The 26,636-nt window shown below is 33.2% G+C and overlaps 5 protein-coding genes across 7 annotated transcripts in view; 3 read left to right on the top strand and 2 right to left on the bottom strand.

Moving 5' to 3' along the window:
* mnb (minibrain) overlaps positions 1-2,199 on the top strand; it is a 44,343-nt gene extending 42,144 nt beyond the window's left edge. For both annotated transcript variants that reach the window (XM_047064529.2, XM_075729949.1), the window contains exon 8: positions 32-2,199. In XM_047064529.2, coding sequence (XP_046920485.2) covers positions 32-711 — 680 coding nt within the window. In that variant the 3' untranslated portion in view covers positions 712-2,199. The remainder of the gene's footprint in view (positions 1-31) is intronic.
* Positions 2,200-2,278: 79 nt separating this feature from the next.
* On the top strand, positions 2,279-3,410 carry LOC124500414 (uncharacterized). Its single transcript, XM_047064486.2, has one exon. The coding sequence runs from the start codon at positions 2,290-2,292 to the stop codon at positions 3,268-3,270; it is 981 nt and encodes a 326-aa protein (XP_046920442.2). The 5' UTR covers positions 2,279-2,289; the 3' UTR covers positions 3,271-3,410.
* LOC124500415 (uncharacterized) lies at positions 3,274-4,425 on the bottom strand. The gene is made up of 2 exons (XM_047064487.2): positions 4,047-4,425; positions 3,274-3,980 (listed from the first exon to the last, which is right to left on the bottom strand). Exons 1-2 carry the CDS (start codon positions 4,135-4,137, stop codon positions 3,427-3,429), a joined length of 645 nt encoding a protein of 214 aa, XP_046920443.1. The 5' UTR covers positions 4,138-4,425; the 3' UTR covers positions 3,274-3,426.
* A 420-nt stretch (positions 4,426-4,845) lies between these two features.
* Positions 4,846-11,949, top strand: LOC124490149 (uncharacterized). The gene is made up of 6 exons (XM_047052608.2): positions 4,846-5,164; positions 5,240-6,763; positions 6,824-8,569; positions 8,628-9,255; positions 9,313-10,595; positions 10,658-11,949. Exons 1-6 carry the CDS (start codon positions 4,882-4,884, stop codon positions 11,887-11,889), a joined length of 6,696 nt encoding a protein of 2,231 aa, XP_046908564.1. The 5' UTR covers positions 4,846-4,881; the 3' UTR covers positions 11,890-11,949.
* A 52-nt stretch (positions 11,950-12,001) lies between these two features.
* Positions 12,002-25,953, bottom strand: LOC124490186 (uncharacterized). 2 transcript variants are annotated; one of them, XM_075729946.1, is made up of 10 exons: positions 25,828-25,953; positions 21,029-22,033; positions 16,833-17,462; positions 16,587-16,773; positions 16,438-16,525; positions 15,611-16,375; positions 14,143-15,553; positions 13,736-14,086; positions 12,183-13,334; positions 12,002-12,107 (listed from the first exon to the last, which is right to left on the bottom strand). In XM_075729946.1, exons 2-10 carry the CDS (start codon positions 21,894-21,896, stop codon positions 12,088-12,090), a joined length of 5,472 nt encoding a protein of 1,823 aa, XP_075586061.1. In that variant the 5' UTR covers positions 21,897-22,033; positions 25,828-25,953; the 3' UTR covers positions 12,002-12,087. The 2 variants fall into 2 exon arrangements, with proteins under 2 accessions (XP_075586061.1, XP_075586062.1); XM_075729947.1 differs by lacking the exons at positions 12,002-12,107; positions 12,183-13,334; positions 25,828-25,953 and adding an exon at positions 24,886-25,181 and having other exon boundaries at positions 13,511-14,086.
* Between the last annotated feature and the right edge of the window lie 683 nt (positions 25,954-26,636).

Genomic DNA, 26,636 nt, shown 5'->3' with positions numbered 1-26,636 from the left:
TTTCAATGTAATTGATTTATTATTTTATTAGTACTGAGTCAGCATCATCATAATCGTCGCCATCATCATGTTGATCATCCATACTCATTATCATCTGCTACAAATACGAATACAACATCAACATTACCCACCAATGTCACTGATAAGACAAATCATGATCCGAATATTATTCTGGAACATTCAAAAACACTGCCACAACATTCATCATCAATGATTGTTCCATGTACAAATTCTACGACTGGTGGTACTCTATTCAAAATGGATATTACGAATAATACGAATCATAATTCAACGACCAATACAGATTTCATGCCGATGCTGGTTACGGCGACTAATTCTTCAACTGCAAGTTCATCAACATTTCCACTATCACCATCATCTTCAACATTTCTTCAACAACAGGCAAACAAACATCTAATTTTTCAACAATCACAACAACAGACACCATTCATGATGATGACCACAACACCAACAGATCCTTCGAGTACATCTTCAACTACGGCCACTTCATTTATTGTCCTAAATCCACATTCATCATCCCATCACTTATTACATCATCATACATCATCTGAATCATCATCGGATGGTTCATCTGGTGCCGGACCTGTTACAACCGATTTGATTGCCTGTCTTACAGGTGATCAATCGATAATTTCTACATCAACTTCACAACCACAACCACCTAGTGAACAAATGTTTCAAATCTTATGATGATTGGTCATCCGATCCATTTTTCACTATAATGCGATTCGGATGCTGTATGACACACACAAACACCAAACACAGACAATTATAATAATAATAATAATAATATTACGATTCATATTCGCCCCTAAATTCAGTGCAATATCTTTTCCACACTTTTTTTTCTTTATGAAAACACCTTGTGCTGGTTCACAGATTAGAGCATAAGCCAAACAACAACAACCCTCTTTCCTAACATGATGCAACGAGAAAAAAAATCAAAATGCCAACCTAGTATTGTTTGACCTTATTTTTCTATTAAAACACCATCATACACACACACACTGTTTAGTCTCGAATTAAACTTTGTCCCATTCTTTTCCTCCCAACTTAGAATCTTTTTTTTCAAATGATGACCTTATTTCATGGCTAATTTACATTATACATTGTAGGTGATAAGTAATTATGGAAGGGTGGGGGCCAGAACTACTACTAGAATGATGATTATTATTCGTGTTCAAGTTCAACTCTCCAACTTCAATGAAAGCTTATCCGATTAATTGATCTCAACAAATTATTATTCATTATTCATTTGAATTGATTTTTATCCATTATTATTATATAAATATTCTTACTTTCGATACAATTGTCAATACCCGATATATATTCAAATCATCATCATTATTATCATATATCATATATATGGTTATAAAAAATGCACAGAACATCAAAATAATAAAAAACCACGTCTCATTTTTTTTTAAATTCATTCATCTCATTTATACACATTTTTTACATACACACACACACACACACACGAACACACCCATATTTGATGGATTTATTTATTATCTGTGTGTGAACAGGAAATTACATTTGATTTATAATAATAATTTCGATGATGATGATGATGATGATGATGAAACTCAGATTTCTACAAAGAAAAATCGGGAATAAAGTCTTGTATGAATTGTTTTATTACTTACTTCTTTTGTTGGTTTCTGTATTTCGTTTGTTTTTTTTTCTTGATTATCATTGTTTTCTAACGAAATCGAATCTCTACATTTTTTAAAGTTCAAAAAATGATGTATTTGATGAATTTCAATGTACAACAAATTATGAAATTGTGAATTGTATCGGACAAAACAAGAATTTTTGATGTTTGACAACAACAACAACGATGTACAAATATTTAGTTTTTTTTCCATATTAATTCATTTTATCTACACACACCCGGTGTAACATTTATTCATTTATTGAATATATTTCATCCACTAACCCCTATCCATATACCGATATACAAACACAAAATGGACATTCGTAATCAATCCATCTGTCTTTAACACATTTGTCTTTCCTTCTCACTCACACATCAAATAAATAGATAAACAACCACACCAATCATCATCAATCATTATCAATTTTAAATTCGGTACAAAAGAATTAAAAATAACTGGACTTTGTATTTTGAAATGGATATAAAATTTTTAATTAAAAAAACATTTTAAAATTCAATCTTTTTGTTTGTTTTTTGTTGTTGTTGATGTTGATTATACATTATCTATGGATATCTCATTTCGAATGATTCGAATCGAATCTTTCTGAATGTTGGTCTTTGTGTTAGTCGTCAAATGTAAAAGTTCATTTGATGTTCAATGTTCGCTTGTGAATATGAATGTAGAATCCAGCATCATCTATTGTGATCGTTGCCATCCATCAGCTTTGGTGAATAGAAACACTCCATCATTGAATGGTGATTATTATTTTACCAAATGTGGTAAAATATTCTGCAAAACATGTATATCATTGCGAACAGAATGCAGTAATTGTGGTCCAAACTGTGCCAGTAAATTGATCGATAAACATTTGAACTTGGAAATGGGAATTTATTTTCGCGATTACACACATCTAAGCAAAAGTTTGAATTCAGTGTATCTATTTCAGATGAAACGATATCGACAAAGTATACAATATTTGCTGAAAGCAAATTACAAAGTGAAGAAATCATTGGCCGAAAGAACTGCGATTCAGTTAAGAATTGATGAAAAAGATCGAGAAATCGAACAACTGGAACGTCAACTAAGTGAATTGGAACGAGAACAACGAGATTTTCAACAACAACAAACACATCGATTGGTAAACCTATCGGAAGCACCGAATGATTCATTCATGGCCACATTTATGCATCATGTTGATAAACAATTGAGCAATCATCAACCAGCAAGCAACATGGATCATCACTTTCTCAATCATCAGGAATTAGATTTCAATGTTGATGCCGTTGACTCTGCTTTTCGACGTCGAACTATGGAATTTAACTCTAACCAACAACAATCGAATCTACCTGCACCACCGCTATCATCAGCTGGTTTGCACATGTACAACAGTCCAAGTATTCGAAGTCGAGGTTCTGATAAAAGTTCAACAATAGGTTTAGCCTATCCCATACGAAGAGATCAACAGAAATCTCAACAACAACAACCAAGAATTGAAACAAGTCAACATAGTCATGACATGCGAACAACATTCATTCAAGCATCACAATGGAATCGATCACGATTATCATTTGATTATAGAAAGGCTTAAATTGAAATTACATTATTTTAATTTAATTAGCCATTAGTTTTTTGTCATAACCAATAATCAGAATTAATTATAAATTTGACTAATAATAATGTTTCGTTAATTGAATTCAATATCAAAAAGTGTTCAATGTTGCAAGAAAATCAAATGGAATTGTCGTTAATTAAAATCAAATCTTCGTCGTATACGATTGATTCGTTTAATATTGGATGATGAATTTGGCAAAGAATTTGATCTGATAATTGTAGATGATGGAGTATCTTTACTGCCAATATCTGGTGTTAATCCAATGCCACTATCATCTGTTTCGTTGGTGATACTGGTTCTACTTGAATTCCGGAAATTTACATCTCTTGAACGTAGATTATAAGGTTGATGTGGTGAATAATAGTATGATTTATGTGATTCGGTCGACCTCAATACTCGATTTATGATTACTGATGATCTTGATGATGATCCTTCACTTCTTACCTTCGGAGTTGGACTCATTAATCCACGTAAACATTTCGTAAATGGTGATTCTTTTGGTTTTGGTCCAGGACTTGATGTTGTCGTTGCCGATGAATTATCATCATCGCCTAATGTACGTTTTACAGCACGTTTTGGTGGTGTTTTTGGTGTTAATTTTTCCCATTGACGACGGCCACGTTTACGAATAATTTGTTCCTCAACATTTGGTGGTTGTTTACTTGTTTCGAGATTTCTTGTTCGTACTTGAATAGAAAGTAACATTTTTATAAATCTAATGAATTAATTGTAATCAAAAAAATATCACTTACAAATACGATTAGATAAAAGATTATTGATTGTTTCACTAGCTGAATCGTTTGAATATTCATCAGTGTCAATTGTTTGTTGATTAGGTTCCATGATTAGAATTCCAAAAAAAAAAAAAAAATGTTACACGATAATAATAGAGATATTCCCGTCGATCAAATCAAAAGTTTAAATTAATATGGTGTGTTAATAATCCGTCGAAAAAAAAGAATAATAATTTTATTTAATGTTTCAGAAACAAATTCTATTCATCGTAAAGGCAAATGATTCTGATGATTTAAATGTCGGCCGTCTTCAGGTCAAAGGACAGGTTATTATTTGAGTTAAATACACAAAACAGTGGAAAAATACAAACAACGAAATGTACAGGGCTTACACAGCTGTATGATAAACCATCAACACATTATGCACACTGTGCTAAAACCCGCCAAAAATTGTCCGAGCAAAAAGCTTCAAATCGACCACGGTACTGCCAGCTTTTTTACGAAGGAGAGGCACATGCAAAAAAAATTGGCAATGCCGCTACTAATTCTGGTGATAATGTTGCATGCGAGATTTTTCCGATTTTTTTAAAGCTTTTTGCTCGGACAATTTTTGGCGGGTTTTAGATCAGTGCATGCTTGCATGCATGCGTGCAAATTGTAATTTTTCTATCGGAAAAAACCAATTAAAATAGATAGATGGCGATAATAAATGTGGGTGGATTTGTAATGTCCAAATATTGTAAATCCACCCTTCTCTAATTAATTGTCACAATTGAAGAGGTTATAAATTGAAATGCAAAAAATTATCCGCATATTTTGTTGTTTTTTTTTAATTTCGAATGGTCGAAGCACAATGGACCATCATCATCATTTTTATATTTTGTCTAATTCAATGTTTAGTTATCTGCTTTTTTGTCTTTTAATTTTGTTATCATGGAATTCGATCAATGGTCAGGCTCCGTACGAATACTATGGATCGGTCGATAGTAATACTAATGATTTGATCAGTCCATTCATGCAAAGTTCATTGGAGAATATACAATTATTCAAGACAAAAGTGTTCAAATTGATTGAAGCTCAAAATCAATATTTCGAATTGATACAGCAGAAAAGACCAGCTGTCGGTGATTATGAATGTAACATTGATTCTTCGTTGACTTTCAATGTCTATTTTATTTAATTGATAATACTTTTCATGAATTCAATTTCAGATGTCAAATTCGATATACTTCTCCCCGGTGCAGATTATCAACTGGAATTGATGGATAATCAACGTTTGATTGCCGTACCAGAACCTAATCTACCAGTTAATAATAGCCAATTATTGATATCGGTCGATCATCGTACACAGCAATTGAATTTATGGCAATTCGTTTCCGATTCAATGGTCATATTCATTGATAAATACCGTATTGGTCAAACGACAATGGTTGTGGGTGGTGATCCGGCTTATCATCAATGTGCGAAATTAAAATCATTTGTCATTCGTACTGGCCGACAGAAATATCGTCTCAAAATAATCGCATTATTTCAGCATAAAAAACAACCATTTTCAGTGGGCATTGGCGATTTTATATTGGTTCTTTCGTTGAATTTTTTAGTTCAACAAGGTTCTTCACCGTCCTGGGTGAACAATATTATCCTACAGACAAATTTCATCGAGGAACAAGTGATCAAATTCGAACGAATTCCCGATTTCGATATCCTATACCATTCACGATCACAAATCTATCTAAGTTTGATACAAAATTCCGAAGATTCTAACTATAAATATGAACTAAGCGTTTATCAATTGATTAATGATAAAATCTTTGATAAAATTGCCTGGCAAATATCTGATTACATTCTGAACGCTATTCATGTGAAATTGGTAACAATGGATAATTCGGTCTATCTGATTTGTTCGTATGATCATCAAGTATCGACATCGATCTATATCCATGATGATGACATTGGGCATCATGACAATTTTCTCAACGTATTCAAATTGACCGAACATGTTGATTATAGTAATGATCATGGCCATTATGGAGCTCATCGTTTACTTTTTGTATCATCGGTAAATAATTTAACCAGATTAGATAATGAACCACAAGCCATTCATCATCTATCTGGTAACAATGATTTCATTTTCCTCGTCAAACTCAATGATATTGATGTTTATTGGTGGGATGGCCATTCCCTTCTTTACTATGATACGATTATCGATGACCAGGATAATCTGTTTGGTCATAACACTTGGATACGATCATTTGCTTTGGCTAAATTGTTAGATCAACCTCCATTAATCATGTCTACTGATGGAAAATCATTAAATCTATATTATAAAGTGTATTCTAAATTCATTCATCATCAGCTAGATTTAATGATCGATTGGAATCAAAATCGTTTGGATCAGGTGGAAATATTTACTTCGAATCGTCAATATTTTGTATGGCTTAAATTTGTCACTGATAATATAAACGACGAAGGTCAGCCAGGTTATCATTGCCAATTCGCTCGCGTACAATCTCATCAGCCTGAATCAAATGAACAGATACATAATCTGGACACATGCCTGATGGATCTTCGAGAACGAATCGACCGAGGCTTACAAACTGTAAGGACGTTGAAACGAAAATCAGAGAATTTGTTGGTCATATCATCAGAACAACCGTATATCGATGTCGATATTGAAGTCGATACATTACAAACAAGCCGAGTGATACCTGAACAAGTTTCACTTAAAATACCAGGTTAGTCCATGCTCAGTACAATGAAAAATCCATTCAATTAATTTGTGGAACGACATTCAGGCAAAGTAACAAAAGGTGATCGTGTGGTCGTTTTCTTGGATAGCGTAAATGGTCGTCTTGATCATCTGGAAAACCGCATTAATCAAACAGTCATGTTGAAATCGACAAATCAGACAATATCGTCACCCATTGAATTTCATCATCCGATTCGAACCGAATCATTGATGGTGTCATCGATGGAATCACATTTTTATTTAAATGACATCAATTTTGATATCTATGCCAATGGCTCACTATCCCTCAATGGTGATCAAACAGTTGAAGTGCCACTTAGATTCATGAATGGTATGCAAATTAATCAACTTAATGCTTATCAAATAAATGGAATTCCTATGAAATCAGCCATGTTAACGACTGTGACAGCACCAACACAATTTGTAGCCGCAAATGTTAGACACTATTATCAACGGTTAGAATTGTTCAACGGAACTACGGCTACTCAAATTAACGATGTTCGTCTGGTTGATTTGTATCAAGATCGGCCTTATGCAATACAGTTGTTGCGTGGTTGGAAAACCTTTGCAAACTTAACGGTCGAACAGGTGGTTATCGATACCAATGTGAATGATTTAAATTTCCACGATTTTTTATCGAAAATTGTATGGTTAGATCATCCTAATATAACCATACAACAATTGCAAGGTGATGGCTGGAGTTTTGGTGGCCAACAATTGTGGATACAGAATTTATCGTTGTTGAATCGAATCAACGAACGGATCGATTTCCATCATTTCATCAACAATACCGCTCGTATGGATATTACAGGGATGATCATAATCGAAAGTCCGTTACATTTTCAAAACCCTGTCCAAGTCAATGGCAATTTAACCGTTATTGGTACAATAAATGGATTGAATCTCAATGACGATGTATTGCTCACCAAAGGCGATCAAGATTTTACTCGAAAACCTCTGTATACAAAGCCTTTAATGTTTCAAACATTTTCAACCAAATTTCATAATTTGACTATCGAATTCCTGAACAATCGCTTTCGACCAGAAAATTTTCTTTTGCGTCGAAAATCAACTGCCCACAAAGTTTATTTACGAAGAAAATATTTCAACAATGATCTTTTGGTTCAAGGTCATGTTAACATGCGACCAGATTCCCTGACGAACAATGTAGACTTATCTGATATATATTACAAACTGGATACTATGGTTTCGATGAGTACGCCTGTCGTAGCCAAACATATAATTGTTGATCAGGCCGTGTACACTAATTATTTCAATCAATTCGATTGGCTTTATGTACGACAAAAGTTGTCTAATGTTCTTCTACGAAACAAACCGCAAATATTTGCCATTCCATTGACATACACTGGCCCTATGAGTGTTTCGAATCTAACTTTTAACTATTATGGCAGTAATAATCTTCGATTCCCTGAAGATTTTATCAGCAGAAATGATGAAACAAGTGATGATATTGTCATTTCAGGTACTAAATATTTTCAACAGCCTATAACAGTTAAGAATATCCATCTTGGACCAAACGGTACGGTAAATGGTGTTCGTATTGGTCAACACTTTGAATCCATAGTCCATTTAAATGGCGATGAAATGATCGCTGGTCATAAAACATTCACCGATTTGGTGATTACAGGTAATCTGTACATAGGCGATCAAAAAATCAGTGGCCATAATTTGAATGACACTATCGATGTGAGCAGTGATGCGCCAATGCAAACAATCAAAAAGCCATTGTGGCTCACCAATATAATCATTCTACAAGATTTACGCGTTAAAGGTTAGTTTCCATTCATGCAAATTTCATTATTTGTCGAATAAATGACTGTTTTTTCAAGCTTTGATAATCAATCGAACTGTCAATGGCGTCAACTATGAACGATTCTGGACCGATTCAGTTCAAAAACCAACCGGTCAAGGATATCCTATAATTCAACTATATAATAAACATTTTCCAGATGGTCTCCATGTTGAATCGATACAAATGATCAACGGGACCATTGATGGTGTCCACATTGATCAAGCAATGCATTGGGCCATACCTTTGAATTCTAGTCAAACGATTGGATCGATCTTATATTTTATGAATGCGACGTTTGATCACATTGAAAAATTCAAGACGATCAACCATTTGGATCGAACATATTTCGAACAGGTTTTACGTAAAGATTCAGATGTTATAGACATTTATCCAAGTCAATCTGGTAGCCTTGAATTCATACTTGGTAATTGGAATGTTACTTATCTGACTTTGTCAAATGGTGGAACACTCAATGGCTACGATATAATCGATATTAATCGTCGAACATTGAAGAAACTCTCAATTCATGGTTCTCAAAACATTACTGCTCGTCATGTTTTTCTTAAACCATTATCCGTCATGAATTTAAGACTCCCAATTGATACGGTTAAAATCAATCAGATTCCAATACGAAATTATGTTTGGCTCAATTCACCGACATTGGTGTAAGTAACATTGAATTCTTATACCTCTGATTTGATTTTTCCTTGTCTTGTAAATAGGTTCAACACTGATATCATATTTGAAAATCTTCAACAAATCCAAAATCTTCATGTCACTGGCTTGATCAATCGATGCTATTTTGATCATCTGGTTGAAACGTCGATCAAACGAGAATCTGTTCATCATGGTGCGATATTCAATCTGACCGGCAAATATCATGTACCAAAACTGATTATTCGCGGCAATGTCAGGTTCTTATCCAATATCAATGGTCAAGATAATTTTCTGCCAAATTTGATTAATGGTGAACGGCACATTCAGAATGGTTTGTATTTTGTCGAAGATGTAACAGTAGGTCGTATCTACATCAACAATCTTATAAATCGACGTAATCTGTCTCTCTTGCTTACTGATGCTGTCGTTACCGATCGACCACAAGAGATAACTGGTATGAAAACATTTCTAAAACCATTGAAGATTCAAGGCAATATTGATCAAGCTAAAGGCCGTAGATTAATGACAACTAGTGGTCGTTTTAATCGTTATAATCTGACTGATATGTTCACCAATGTCGTCCGTGTCAATAACAGTGGACCTATTCATGGAAACAAAATCTTTACCGGTAACATCACATTTGGCCGATCGATTCGGTTGGGCCAAACTTTGAATGGAATACGATTTCCATCGGATTTTATTCTTACCTACACAAATGAAACGATTACCGGTCAGACAAACTTTCGACGTAAAGTTCACATTCATAGAAATTTGAATGCTCAATTGATCAATCATATCAATGTAACAAGATTCGTTCATAATGGAATAATGATTAATGATACCAATCCTCGTCGAGTGTTGGCTACCGTTCGATTTAAACATCCCATTCGAATACGTAATCTGGCTGTTCATCACCGGATTAACGACATCCCAGTCAATGATCTGATCTTCAAATCTATTTTATCGAATCGCTCTGATCCAATACAAATATCTGGTAAAAAATTCTTTAAAGACCCTTTAATTATCCAAGGTCGTTTGAATGTTCGCACCAACTTGATCAACAATGTTGATCTATTTCGTGACATTCGTGATCAATGGATTGATCGCCGGATCTTAAACAATCAATCTATGATCAATGGTAAATTAATATTCGAACAACCGATTCATGTTGGAACGATACGTATCAATAAAACATTGAATGGAATACCAGTTTCAAGTTTTCACCAACATTTGCTCCAAATGGAGCATGATATTGGTCATTATCGGCATCAAGTTGAACGACAATTGCGGGAAACAAAACGTGATGAACAAATAATTACCCACAATTTTACTTCATATTTTGTTAGCGGTAAATTTTTTTTTGGATCGATATTTAACCTGTTTAATAAATTAAATTTTTTTTTATTCTAGATGTTCGATATTTCCGATTACATCAAACATTGCCGATTGCTATTCGCAATTTCTATCCAATCACAATGGATGGTCGTAATATTGTTGCAATGATTACCAATGGTCATGTTGGCGATACTCAATCCATGACTAAATGTCAGTCTCATCGATCCGGTTATTATCATCTGGACAGGCAATCAGGTCTATTGCATGATAGTAATCGATTTTGGCTCAATACTTCGATCATAGCTATTCAATCACCATTATCACCTCAATCATTGGCATTGATTATTTCCAAACCGACACAATGTATACATCGAAATGATGGGTCAAAGCCAACTGAAATTGTCGAATCATCGTATCATGTGCAATTTTGGAATACTTTCGAATTTCTATCTTCCATGTCTACTGATCAATTGGATGACAACCTGCTGAGACAAACTTTATATCGATTACCCATTAAAAACGGTCACAAAATCCATTCGGCTCGTTCATTCACCATTGGCCCCATTGAATACCTGTTGATCCATTATCGTATGAAAACTTGGCTGCAATCACAACACGGTGAAATCGTCCTGTTCAAACACAGTGGCAGTTATTTTGAAGAAATGAACAATCCCCTTGCAATGGTTTGGGATTATGATTTGTATGAATTTTCCGATGCTATTTTATTGTCGATCATTGTTGGTGTTGGTACCAATCATACAATGGCCATACATCATTGGAACCATCATGAAGAACGTTTTGATCCTTACATTTCTCAGCCAATTAGAGCACCAGATACTTATTATCTTACACGAATCATACCTTTACAAGAACGATTATTGGTTCTATATTCCAAATCAAGCGATTGTCATTATCAAACATTTGGTACCAATGTATTTAACATCGATCTATTTCAATTGATTCGATCGAACAATGGAAAACTAATGATGGATAGCTACCAGCAATTATCTACGATTAAAGCAATCATTGATATTCGTGTTGTACAAACGGGTCCAACCATTACTTATTTGATGATATCATCATCTTCAGATGTACAAATGTATCGATTAGATGGAAACAAAAATAAATTTCGAGAAAAAAAATTTCATATACCATGGAAAATTATCAGCATCAATCATTATTGGTTCAATCATGATCTATACCTAGCAATTGGCTCAAATCAACATTCAGCATCTATTCTTTCTGCTGTCATATCAGGTCGATTGTTCAATGTAGCAGAAAATCGTACAATTAATTCATTGTTGTAAATGAAAATCATTTTGTATTCACATAAATGATCAGTATAATAAATTGTTTTTTATATAATGATAATAATAATAAAAAGAATCCAAAAAATTCAAAAGAATAAAAAAACAATGTTTGAAATTCAGTGATGAATGATATGTACATGAAAATAAATGAGAAAAATATTAAGTAGAAAAAACAATTCGTTGATCGCAGGCAGTTCAAAATCTCCAAGGTGGCCCTATTCAATTACAAAAAAATAAATTATCATCATATTAATATTATAGTCAAATGAGACAGTAGTTCTGAAACTTACGTCCTCCTTTATAACGAGCTCTGGCCACCGGTTGTTTTCGTCGTTGTCCATAACGATGATCAAATGATGTTGATGTAGTCGCTGGTTGTGATTGAAACCAATCATACTTGCCCATATGATTGGCAGTTCGAAAGGCACTTGTTCGTGATGGATACGTCGAGCTTAATTTATTGTCGTAAACATTCATGGCTAACGGAGCAACACGATTAGTACTGTTACGACGCCGTTGTGTTTGTTGAATGATTCGTTTAGGATCCCAAACGTTTCGGTTTTCTTCCTCTTCCTCACATTCACGATCTTTATCTTCTTCTTGTATACGTGATAATCGTCCTAGCTGTGCCGGACTTATTGAACTTCGTTTACGTTGTTGACGAGATGAGGATAGCTGAATCGGTCCGAATTTGCGTTCGTATTCGGCTTGTAATTTAGCTGTCCAACTGGTATCTACTTCACGACGCCATGGATAGGGTTCGTTATCCAATTTTATAAATACACCTTGAGCTGGATACATTTGTCGTACAGGTGTTTCCGATTCCTGAGTGGATGCAACCAAATGATATGATTCGGCCAGATATTTGAATCGTTGTCGTGCTGCTTCTCGTAGCATCTCATCACTAGATTGGCGTATAAGTTTTCGAAATTCCTCCAAGGTAATATTATGGCCACGGCCGCCAAACATATCACGTGGAACGATAACTTTGCCTACACATTCTTTTCTGGGCACCAGATTTATATCTTTTACTTTGTAGATGAAATATTTTTCATCTTCATTCTCATCACCACGCAACGAGTATGTACGGTCTAGTGAATCGCTTGAACCTGTTGATGAATCTTCGGCCTCTTCATCATGAGCCAATGATAACGTAGAATAACGACCATTGGCCATCGGACGTAAGCTAGATCGTCGTCGTTGTCGATTTCTACTTCCAATTTTGTTAGATGACCGAGATGTAGATGGCGAAACAGGTGTAAGCAAATCCCAGTCTTCATTGTAATTGACAACGATTGGTTTGGGTGTTTCGATTTCTTCCAATCTCTCAGTCTTAGTTGATTCCTCTTTTACATGAGGCAGACTGAGAGTCTGCTTGTCTGGACTGGTAGTGGCGATGGAGATTGATGGGTGCTGATTTTTATCGTCATTAGAATCTGCCTCTTTTACCGGTACCTCTGTAATAGTAATGGGTGACGGGACCGTTGTAACTGCCACTTCCGTTGCTTCGTTGTTGAGAACGTCTGTTGCTGTCAGTTCCTTCTGTTCGTGCTGGGGATCCATTGTCAATGATGGATTTGTTTGAGCTTTGTGAACGACGTTGTTGTTGAGAATGGCCATTATTATAACTAATTATTTTTTTGGTCAAAGGTTGTCTATGCTGATTACTACAACTACGGCTTTTACTTCTATGTCTACTAAGACTACTGTTATCGCTACTATTGCTGCTGCTGCTGCTACAGAAGCCACTACTGGATGTTATACCTGTTATTGTCCGGTTCCTGTTGAATAGAAATTCCTGTCGTTGTCGTTATAGTTGGCAATTGACGTGGTGATGGATAACGGGCTTTACTTGCTGCCGATGATATAAATCGATTCATGTGTTGTACTTTGAGCGCCTGATTTTTCAATGCCTTTTCGTATATCATTTCATCGACAAGTGATCGTTCACCAGCTCCAACAAAAGCACTACGTCTAAAACCAAGTGGTGGTGAACTAGAATGTTGGCCGGACCCGTAAGAACTATAGGAACTACCCGAACTTGTTGGATGATAATCTTTGGTGCCCAACATGAATACATCATCTCGATGTGTAGGTCGAACACTGGCTGGATCATCGTCCAATCTACGCGAATCCGCCATTTTACTGATCTGCTGTTGCTGTTGTTTCATTATCGTGGTATCATAGATAATTTCTATGGATAAAGACACCGTTAATTAATGGGATAAAAGTATCAAACAAAATACTAACTTCTATAGTAACAAACAGCCAGTAAAATAATGAAACCGAAAACAAGTAAAGTGTTAACGAATAAAATAAGAATCCAAATAAGGGATTTGTTTGAAAATTGATGCTCTTTATCATCATCGATCATAAATGGACCCACAGTCGTGGCATGTCGATTTAAATTCGAACCACTTGCTTTAGCACGAGTTCTGTGTGGTTTGGTTGTGGTCATTGAGCCTTGATTATTATTACTACCTAAATATTCCACTTCATCCTCATTGTTGCTATTTTCAGCTTGGGTTGTAGCCATCGTTGATGTAGATTCATCTGATTTTCTTTTCTCGACAGCACGATTCGTTAAATTCTTTTTAAAATCTACAACTTTTGTTTTACGATGAAATCCTAGCCCAAAATGAACTTTTTTCGGCCCAGATGATGTAGAAGTGGGAGAAGGTGAGATGTACAATGGCTTATCATTAATGTAAATTTGTTTTATCTTCAACAACAACTCGCCCGAATATATGAATGTCATGTTGATCAATCTCTGACGAAGTTGTTGTTGTTGAAAGTGAGCAAAACTTTCATAGTATCGATTGAATTGTTCTTGAATTGAATTCGATTGAGCTGGTGTCGATTTGTTGTTGGTCTTTCGATCCAAATGATGTAGCATGGATACATTTTTTGATTGAAACAACATTTGTAAACATTGAGTACCGTTAATTCGGAAACCATTATCCTGTATGAAATCATGTACCAATCTTGCATGGTCATTTTCGTGAGTAAACGTCCATTCTCTACGTGCCATCAATCGTCGTCGTTCACTACGATGACTGGCAGAATTTTGCATGGCAATACGTGCTTTCACTACTGATGGAATCATATCAGAAGCTGTTGTCGCAGCTCGATTGGCTAAAAAATTGATCAGAAAAATGTTCAATTTTTCCATATTCAAATCGCATAGATAATCAATAAACCGGGACACTGGAGCATGGCCATTTGTGTGACCACCGATAACTTGTTGACTGGCACGATCGATCACAATCGAAGCCTGAAGATTGATTCTAACCGAATGACATTTCTCAGTGGTCCATACAAAATGAACATCGTTGTTGTTAGTATCATTGGTGAATGGTTGCTGTTCCGATTGATCTGTTGCAGGTCGAACATTAAACGGTCCGAATGTTGTTTCTATCGTGTAACAAGCCGGATTCGATCGGAGTGTTATTTTCAATACATAACGATAGCCCCATTTAGTGATCTTTAAATTGTTGAATATGAATCGAAAATATACGTTGGGCAATCTATCATGATCATGATGGCCATGATGATGTTGATGATGATGAGCCGATTCGACTGGTACGGATGTTTGTCCTGTTAAAATACCGGGATAAATTTCAGGATAGAGCAGGCTAGCCGATGCTGACCATTTGTATTTCTGATAGAAAAATTAAATGTGGTGAATCATTTGGTCTGTTAATTACAGCAAACATACCTTGAGGACGAGATCAAAATACTGTGCATTTGAAGCCAAATTTTTCGACTCCAGTTTCAAGTAAAATTCTAACGGTTGTAATGTTTCTTTTTCCATTGGATCAAAATCCTCATTTCTTGGACGAGTAATGATCAATTTGAGCGTGGGATGATTAATGACTAAACCATTGTGCGTAAGTACATGTTTCGATGATTCAATACAGGTCTTTTTCGTGGCTTCATTTATCTGAGGTGTAGCCAAAGATGATGCTACTGATAATCCACTATTTCCCATACCCGCTGTCGTACCAATCGAAGCTATCGAATAATGATTACTAACTGCGGCTGCTTGATTTTGATTGAGATTTAAATTTGAATTGACTACATTACGGTTATCAAGATGAACAATACATTTAGGCTTTGTATTTTCAATCACCATCAATTCATGATTAGATTCCGGTTTATTACGATGAGATTTATTATTAGGATTCTTACGATTAATTCGCTCGTTATAATTCGTATAGGGTATTGTTTGGCACAATCGTATACAATTCACAGTCGATCCCGATGATGAGGAAGATTGTTCATTTGTAGTTGTAATATTAGTCGAAGCGGCCATAATTGTAGGTAAAGTATCATGAAGTATCTCCCAAATGGACGATGGAATCGACTGATAAAACTGATTTCGTATTAATCGATGACCAATATTGTCACCGCTTTTATGATGCACAGTGGCAGAAATCTGTTTGACCGTTAAGCTTAATTGGCATCGATTGTCGAGTAGATTCTTTGAATGAAAAAAAAGACATTTTGATAAATAACAGAAAATAAATGATGAATGTCACTTACAAATTTCAAAACTGTCATACCACAAAATTGTTCTTTTTGGTTTGACGAACGAAGAATTGATGCGAAATGATGAGTGGTGAACGTAAATCTACCCAACAAACAAATTAATTGATATGGCATTTCCAAAAACAAAGCAGAAAATCACTTACAGAACACACTGAAATTGAGGTCCGTACACTAAATAGCAGCTTACGTTAAATGTACTTGTTGATAAATCGAATATGGCCGATTTGGTAGAAGATAATTGAGCTTGAAGCATTTGTCGACAATTCCAATTGCCATTGTTATCATAATTGACCATAGATTCACTTGTGGAAGAATCTACAGTCGATTTGCCTACATCAACGAATCAAAATCTAAAAAATGTATTCAACACAACTGATTAAAAAACTTACGATTTGTTGCCGGATGTAATCGTAGATAAAGTTCTAAATGTTCGGATTCAATAATGATACGTTGTTCCATGATTGGTGAATTAATTGAATGATTTAACATTAAATCATATGCAAGTAAATGATCACAGTGATTAGTTTCATTCATATCATCAGTCATTGGATAGGAACGTATCTGTTCGATTAATCGTAAAGGCATTGATGCCGGTTTCATACGATTCATTGTGGTCATTTGATCATCTGGCGATCGAATATCCTGATCCATTTCATTTTCTTCTTCATCATAATCAATGAAATCATCATCGACTCGATCCATTGATTCGACGATGGAACCATCAAACGATTCCATGGAATCAACATTAGTATTGGCAGTGGTCGGTCTCGGTTTGATATGTGATGATTGATTTGAAGGATATTGTTGATATAGCTGTAATCTCGATTCACTAGCCCACAAATTATTATCTTTGTTCAGGTTTGATTTTCTATTCAATGGTCGCAATGATTTTCTTTGATAATATGGCGAAGACATTGACATTAGGGTCTTCTGTATTCGATCCGATCGTGTCGATGTCCATGATGTTGGCGATGCAATAGCGAATCTCTTATTCGATGACAATGATCGAGCATTTTCATCTGTATGTCAGAACAAACAAACAAACAAATTAATCATTGTTATCGATTGATTTTTAAGAAAGGGTTAAAGGCTTTTAACATTATCTTCTTGCTAATAATTTCTTGCCTTGCATATGTTCACATTGATTCTGATTATAATATTCTCTACTATAATTGACAAGAAAAGCAAAGCAACTCTTCTTCGAAAGAAAGAGAAGCAATTAAATAAAACATAATGAGATTATAATCATCAGCTTTCTAAGTTTCACTTAATAAAATTAAAAAAAAGGAAATTGAATTCCATTGTGTGTGGATGGCCGAAAAAAGGGTCAATAATAAAGAAGAAGAAGAATGGCCTTAATGTTAATGTCCATCATTATGGTCATGTTTTTCGTGGTATTAGTATTATGAGATTATTTTTTTTCGCGCGAACTCGTGTGAATCTTTAGTTTAATATATACTGATTGTCACACACATTTTTTTCGGCTATTTGATTTTATTTGGCCGTTGACCAAATTTGACAACAAACAAAACTACAAGCTGATCCTGTGATCTGTGTGATTATTGAATGTTGTTTTTCTTTTCGTCAAATTAGAGAAAGATATTTCGCTGGCCAAAGATCAAATAGTTCTCATCAAATTGTTCAAACTTTTATTCTCATCATTCACCACCACCAACAACAAACCTATTATCGCCATATCTAAAGTGACAATATTGGATTTGTTTTCTTTTTTCTTCTTTGACAAGATAACCCAAACTATCATTACTCGGTTAGTTTAATATATGACCAAATGGAAAAAACCAAAAAGAATTTAACAAACAGTATGGTGATTTAAATTTAAACTGGCCCACCACTATTGCCAACAAAAAAAAATCACATCATTACCATTATCATTATTGTGTATCGAAAAATAAAAGTTTGTCATCAATAGACGAGAATAGAGAGGCAAAAAAAACGTGATTCAATCTTGAATCCGACAACCGGTCGTAACAAACAAGACGCCACAATCTGTGTTTATGTCAACGATACATACAATCAAATCTTCTATCCATTCTCAGGCCTTTGATTGACTAAAAGAAGATAGAAAAAAATGGGAAGCCCATCCATTCATTTATTTATTCATTCAAAAGATGTATTCACAATCGATGCTAATGAATGGAAGAGAGAGAGAGAGATAGGAAAAGAAAACTGATTCTAAAATTGGCTCAATGGAGCACACAACACAAATCTTTGGCATTAATTGTAGACAAAACGGGAAAATGAATTAAAATAATAAAAAATCTAAAGACCATCATCATCATCGGTATTTTTTTTGATGATGATGAAGTCATCTCATTTAATATCCTTTTTGTTGTTGTTGCATGAAAACTTGTCAAACTCATCGTCATGACGATCAAATCAAATTGATGGTTGATGAAAAAACATGTCTGGCTATTGTTTAATCGATGAATCTATCGATTGATTCGATTGATTGATTAAGTAGCCACTGGTTTTTGTTAATGTTGTTATCGTGTAGTCCAGATTGCAAGTATTCGTTATAGATTCATCAAACATCAAATATAACAATTGGTTAAAGATAACTTGTTGCGATCGATGTTTTCAAAAACAATTAATTTGTTTTTGTTGACATGTTCAATAGATGTACAGCGAGAATGTTAGGGAAACGGAAAAAAACCGGATAGATCATCACTTGAGTAAAGTCGGAAATTCGACAAAAACAATACAATCCTAAATATCATAAATGTTGGAAAAAATAGACCATATATGATTCATGGGAATTTTTTTTTCTGAATTTGAATTACATCCGGATCACACACACACATACATAAAATACTTACGGAATCGGTTTATTTATTCGAATTTCACGTCTGATAAACAGGAAAGGTCTGTCTGTGTGTGTGTGTGTTGGCCAACATCGTTATTGATTTAAATGAATAATTAAATTAAGCGATGAACGTTATAAGCCAAAAAGAAAGAAATTATCAAATGATCCATATAAGTAAATTGGCCACTTTCACATAAAAATTCCCGAAATAGAACACACAAACACACACACAGTGTGTCACACACACACATACATCTCAAAATTGTGGCCAATCCCATCATTAATGGCATAATGATGACCATAATGATCATTCAGGCGGACGTTGTATATGATGATGATCGATGAGAATTAAATCTCTTTTTTTTGAAAATCAAAATCAAATGACCAATCACACATCATGTCATATTTATGAAATCAATTTCTTTTATTTGTTTGTTTGACAAATTGATATCCATTCAATCACATTCGAACATTGTTATTGTCATTCGTTTTGAATCAATTTTGTGTTTGTTTGTTTCGAATCTAGATTTGATATGGGAAAAAATGTTTTTTTTGTCTTTCAAAAAAAAAAAATTCAATCAACAATCCATCAATAAGAATTCCAAATTTAGAAACAGGATAAACAATAAAACAAAAAAAAAAAAAATAAAATAAAATAAAATGTAGAATGACCGTTATTTGAATCATTCTTATACCAATGATCATTGTTAATTTGATCTTTATCTTGTAATTAATATTTTTTTTAATTGTTGATCGTTTATTGAAAACCTGTTGTTCGACAGATTTTTGACCATAACTTTCGAAGAAATCATCATGGAAACACCCGAAATGTGCCAAAAAAAAAAAAAAATAATAAAATAAAATAAAATGTAGAATGACCTCAATTACTGGACATCATGATCATCAATCTCATTCGCACGCGATCATCATAATCATTCTTATACCAATGATCATTGTTAATTTGATCTTTATCTTGTAATTAATATTTTTTTTAATTGTTGATCGTTTATTGAAAACCGAAAAAAACAATGATCAAAATCCTTGAACTTGATCACTTGAAGCATATCGATCATATGAAACTTGATTGAAAAAATTTTGGGATCGCCATATTTTGGATGTTGTTCATTGTTGTTCTATATACATTAAATGAATAAATAAATTTGCCAGCGCGGACAATCTCTCCTCCCGAATGATTGCGAGTGTTGAATTCGTCGATCAGACACACGCATAATACAACAACAGTAAATACTTACGTATTAATCAATACAAAAAAGATTTCTTATGATGATAAAAATCTAAAACACTGGTTAATTAAATCGGCATTTCGCAGTTGCAGTTACAGTCATTTCTTGGAGTAAGGAATGGATGTCAATCACCCGAGTTGTTACTTTATTGATTTGTAAATAATCGAAATTTCATCGGCTTTCATCCAAAATGTTAAACTTATTGAAGAGAATGCCATCAATATGATTATTCATTTTTACTGTTACTCATATCAACAACAACATATACAAAGACTGACAATGTAAAACTGTCAAGAAAAAAAGTGAATTTCATTTTTTCTGTGAGAACATATCGATTTTGACCACTACTTTTTGGTGACAATCTATTGTAAATGTTTTTTTAAAATTAAAATTCAACAAAAATATTATATTATTATTATTATTGATTGATCATCATCATCATCTTGATTGGTTTAATATATATGAAAAGCTAGTGTGTGTTTGCGTATGTAAATGGTTTAAAAACATAACTACTTACATCGACCATTATTGACCATCATCATATGATAAGATGATGGTTTTTGTTGATTTGAATTTGAATTTGAATGAATGAACAAAGATGATGATGATGGACTACACGAACAATGATCACAATATATGGTCATAAGCATTATCAATGAGGCCATTATCGATAACACTGGCCTAAAAGCTTGGTGACGAAGGTGGTGTTGGTCATACATTATCGGTTTATTCGTTATTGTTGTATATGTTGGTGACCGATTTATCGATGATAAAGATGAACATGACACTGTAAAATTTGATAAAGATGATTGTTGTTGTCCATAGATGGACATTTTTTGTGCACAATATGGCCTAATATCATCAGTTGATTGTTGTGAAAAATGATCGTTTATATTGATAAAATTTTTTCGATGATGAATAAATGATGGGCGCTGATAATCTCCATCATCATCACAATGAACACTTTGGTCAAATATACTTTTGGTTCTATTCATCATGGGTAAGTTAAAATCATTGTCACTGTTGATTATCATAAATTTTGATTTTTTTCTTCGTCTACGTTTTCGTCGTTTAGGTTTATCATGTTGTTGCTTGACATTAAACTTTTGTTGATTTATTCGATTATTATCATTATTTTCCTTATTATAATGATCATCATCATCTGAATGGCTGCTGTATTTATATTCACTTGGTGGTCTTGTTAATGTTGTTGAAGATGATTGGCTGTATTTATTCTGAATATTGTTGTTATTGTCGTCTTCGACGTTGTTTGTCTGATGAATTGACAGTTGATAGTTAGATGAAGATGATGATGGCTGTCGATTCTCATTCTCATCACTATCATCATCATGATCATCATTACTAGAATCATGTGGCTTATTCATTTTTTTCAAGAAAAAAATTCACTTTGGACGGATATATTTGTGTTGTATTGGAATCTCACGATGAATATATGTAAGTAATTTATAAATTGTGGGCAGTGAGTGTATTGTTTATGATGATGTACAAAATCGCATTGAATCTAGGTCAGTAAACGAAATGAACGAACGAAAAAAAAATTCATTAATCATATCTAATCAGAATTCCAAACCTAGTAGGTAGTTATCATCATCATCATTTGCATCTGTCATATTCATTTATTTTTGAACAAGACATCGATATCAATACCGGAACTTAATAAGAATAATAATGGTGGCAACAAGTGTCCCAAATTTTTATCGAAAAAATTCAAAGAATTTCATTATAATTCAATGTCGTGGTGTGTGTGTGTGTGTGTGGCCAATCATTGTCAATGTCATTGATACAAATGAATGTCCATTAATCCGATTAAAGGAACCTTACTCACTCACTCGCTCTTTTTTTCTCTCTCTCTCTCTCGATATAAGAATTAAAGATAATTGAAACATGTAATCGATGAAAGATAATTGATTGATTGATCGATCGATTTATTGAATGATTGATTGAAAGTTTGATATGTCTGATTTTTCTTTTTTTTTGTTTTTTTTTGTTATTTGAAATTTATCATGACATGATCAACTATCGATAGTGTATCGTTCACAAGTTGTTGTTGATTGATTTTATCATTCGTGCCTCGTGCAGACATCGACCATCAACATCATTTTTTTCCATTATCAATCCGGTTCATAAAACTTGCACACACAAACTATTGTTGCAATTGGATAAATAAAACAGTTGATCATTTAAAACACACACACACACACAACGCACACATTTTGATCATTTTAGGTAGCTTTTTTGGTTCAATGAAGTAAAAAACGAAAACAAAAAAAATGAGTCAAACTAAATACGATGATATATGGAAACGGAAATGATTAAAACAAATTTTTTTTTACAAATGACTTGTATGACCGAATACACACAAACGCACAATGAGAAAGACAAAGCCCAACAAAAAAAAGTGAAACTAAAACAAAAATGCCATTTTAGCTTATATAAAACAGGTATATTAAATGTGAAAATGAATTTGGCCATCATCATCATCATCTATGACTTAATAGTTGATGATTATTATCAAACACACACATACATAGGTTATGCCGGACAACGTTAAACGTTGCACGTTGTCGTTATCCAAAACGTACACAAAGGACACACAGTAGGACAATTGGATCTTGCCTAAAATAATCATCACACACACACACACAAACACGTCAAACCATTTAAAAAAAATTTTCAACAGGAAAAAAATAATATTCACACTTTCATGTCTAAAAGAAAGCAGAAAAAATAAATAAATAAAATGAGAAAAAATAGACAACTTTCACCATTAAAATTTTTTTTGTTTATTTGTTTACATATCTTGGCTCATTCCATTGTCATTATTTTTTGTATCAACTCATTTTGTTGAATTGAATTGCATATCAAGTTAATTGATTTATACTTTCTAAAAAATTTAACATTCAAAAAAAAGATGTGACAACAGCCACACACACACACAATAAAGAGATACAAATTTTCAATTCAAATTGAATCGAATTAAGATAATTGGTTTTTTCGATTTAGATTTTGATTTTGATCTAATATTTCTCATCATCACCATGTATAAGAAAAAAAATTCAATTCTTCCGGATTCTTTGATATCGATCAATCGCGGAAATTAATGTATTTTTTACTTGTGGTTGAGATTTTATTGATGAGAAAATAGACATTGGTCATCGACAAACTTATTTTCATATGAGTGCGTGTGTGTGTGTGTGTGTAGTGGACATCAAACAAATATCGATTGACCGATAATGAAATATGGATATTTGATCTAATGATGATGTGTTGATATTGGTAGTGGGGCATCATCATTATTATCCATCTATATTTTGTATTTTGAATGGTCAAATACAATATCTCACAATCATCATCATCCTCATCATTATCGTTGGATTGGATCATCACTGACTAAAAAGGATTTTCGGATGATGATGATGATGATGGACAATACCATTCATCTCGTACACATAAACAAACAAACAAAAAACGCCCAATTGTTTGATGGAATGTGTGGCCCACAAATCAAAAAAGTGTTCATTCAAAAGTAAAATGAGTGGACAAGTGGACAAGTGGTATTCGAGTCACTTAGTATGAGTTTGAAAAAGATTTTTGAAAAAATCAAAAGTAATTCCTATTTCTACCTTAATGATGATTGTGAGAATAATGTTTGTTTTTGATTGTTCCTTAATAATATTAGATTAGATCGATGATTCAATCGATTGAAGAGGGAAATACTTGAATCTCAATAATAATACAAATAAGAATTTAGGTCAGCAACCCAATAACCATGGTCGACAACAACATGTCAAGATGTGATATGACAATTGTGAAAACCACCAAGGTAACTAAAATGATCATAAAAGAAATGAATGAATGAAAAAAATATTCAAAAAAAAAAATTAATTTACTTTCATCAAATGGTTTCATGATTCATTCATGAAATATTTATGAATGTGTAATGTGATCGTCGAGAATTTTCAATATTTCCAACCACGAAAATAAAAGAGAAAAAACTGATTTCAAACTTTCTAGCCGGATATTCGTACACACACACACACAAATTATTGAGAGAGACTAAAAATACTATTCATCGTAATAATGGTACACATTTTAAATGATGATCGTTTTTGAATAATTCACCATTTTCATTTCATTTTCGGGTTTCGAGTTCCATGTTTCAAATTATTATATCACAATAAATTATATTTTCTTCTTTTTCGATTTGATTGGATATTATAATAAAACACCACAACCATTCCTACCTATCCAGTAATTTCAGAATTTTTTTTTTCATGTAAGAACTTGTGAAAAAAAACCACTACCAAATGAGAGATATATATCGAGATTACTTGGATGATTTTATAATCTTACCTTATTTGATAGTTAGACATTTGTTGTCGTTGTTGTTGATGATTAGATTCACGGATTAATCAATCAATAGAAATAGATAGCTGATTTTTCATTTTGATATTCGTTATTTGGACAATCACTGACAACCATTGATATGGTTTGTGTGTATGTGTGGGTGGAGGGAGAGAGAGAGAGAGAGAGATTACCTAGGTAACATTTTGCATTCATCATTCATTCACTAACACAGTGATCAAATTTATATAAAAACCATGAATTATGATGTTGATGATTAACTTAAGAATAAAAAAATGGAAAATTTTATCAAAAATGTTGAAACTACTATTCACGACAAATGACTATAACCATATGATATGATCGACAAATATATGCAGAAGGGAGACGCCACTAGCTTTTATGAAATTTCTCTTTTTCCCAGATACACACAAACACACTTACACACACACAGATAGGATTTTTGTCCCAACTTTCAACTCAGTGAAAAATGGAAAAAGAGACAGGGCGCGCGCCCAATTCATTCAAACAACAACAACAAACATATTCACGCATTCTACTAAATCCTAAAACATAAAACAATTGGACCATACTTTTTGGAACATAAATATGGATTATACTAATATTAAAGATTGTAATCATAATATTATCGGTGTATGTGTTCCAACAAGAAAAAACCTAAATCCTGATTATAATGGGTGCTATATTTGTATCGAACAAGAACATCTTAATAAAGTGCCAATGAGTTATTGTTATTAATATATCAATATAGTCAAACAATTATAACAAGTTGATATACATAGCAACCTTGACCATTAAATGTATGTTCGAAACAAGTTTAGAATAATAAATAAGTTTAAAATCGGAACATCATTTAGAACATTTCCGAAATTAGAATGTTGGTTATTATTATTATTATTTGTTAAATTTTTTTTTTAATAATTTACTTACATAGTGCAGATAGAAATGATGATGACATTCTGTTGAATAATGTTTGTCAGATTGGATGATTTTCACTAAAAATATGATGACTTTTACCATTTAGGTTTTTTTTATTTAGGTTCACATAATCACACACACACACACACACAGCGACATTGCTTAAAAGTGATGCGATGATTACCAAAGATGATGATACTGGTTTTTTTGATTGTGTGTAATCACCATGTTTGATTACACAGCAGGTATGATAATGATTCCAAAAAAAAACAATCATATGTTGAATAAATGACACTATGTAAAAAGTGTTATTTTGCCATTTAAATTGTATGTAAAAAAAAACACACACAAACACATCAAACAAAGAAAAAATTTTTGTAAAAAAATGGAGTTTCAAATTTCAAACAATATAGTGGAACGAAAAGAAAAAAAAACAACCAAAACCAAATTGGAGCAAACATTCGTTCTCTCTCTTTAGCTGGTCGATTGATGATGATGATTTGAATTGATGAATGAGCATTGTTTAATGATGATGATTGAATGTATGAATGAATGTATGAAATGAAGCAATCACATACACAACATAGATACATTGATGATTCACTATTGGTTCGTGTCAAAATCATTAACCATAATCATCATTATCATCAGTGGATATTGTGATTGAAAATGACAGGTGATGATGATGAATCCAAAAAACCACCATCATTGATCATCATCTAATCTGATCTATACGATATATACAACATATATATTTACTTTTATTTTACAGCAGCTCAATAATTATCATCATACACAGAAGCTTATTTCGATATAGCGGA

The sequence above is a fragment of the Dermatophagoides farinae genome, chromosome 4 (genome assembly GCF_024713945.1).
Source record: "Dermatophagoides farinae isolate YC_2012a chromosome 4, ASM2471394v1, whole genome shotgun sequence".
NCBI lineage: Eukaryota > Metazoa > Arthropoda > Arachnida > Sarcoptiformes > Pyroglyphidae > Dermatophagoides > Dermatophagoides farinae.
This window is presented reverse-complemented; position numbering and strand designations above follow the sequence as displayed.

Bases quoted from the DNA above. Each gene is read 5' to 3' on its own strand.
- LOC124490186 (XM_075729946.1), bottom strand. From the start codon at position 21,896: ATGAATAAGCCACATGATTCTAGTAATGATGATCATGATGATGATAGT. The intron at 16,526-16,586 runs GTAAGTGATTTT...TTTGTTGGGTAG, and splicing joins CCTCAATTTCAGTGTGTTCT to ATTTACGTTCACCACTCATC. The intron at 15,554-15,610 runs GTATGTTTGCTG...TTTTTCTATCAG, and splicing joins ATTTTGATCTCGTCCTCAAG to AAATACAAATGGTCAGCATC.
- LOC124500414 (XM_047064486.2), top strand. From the start codon at position 2,290: ATGTTGGTCTTTGTGTTAGTCGTCAAATGTAAAAGTTCATTTGATGTT.
- LOC124490149 (XM_047052608.2), top strand. From the start codon at position 4,882: ATGGACCATCATCATCATTTTTATATTTTGTCTAATTCAATGTTTAGT. The intron at 6,764-6,823 runs GTTAGTCCATGC...AACGACATTCAG, and splicing joins AGTTTCACTTAAAATACCAG to GCAAAGTAACAAAAGGTGAT. The intron at 8,570-8,627 runs GTTAGTTTCCAT...TGTTTTTTCAAG, and splicing joins ACAAGATTTACGCGTTAAAG to CTTTGATAATCAATCGAACT.
- LOC124500415 (XM_047064487.2), bottom strand. From the start codon at position 4,137: ATGGAACCTAATCAACAAACAATTGACACTGATGAATATTCAAACGAT. The intron at 3,981-4,046 runs GTAAGTGATATT...TTTCTATTCAAG, and splicing joins TCTTTTATCTAATCGTATTT to TACGAACAAGAAATCTCGAA.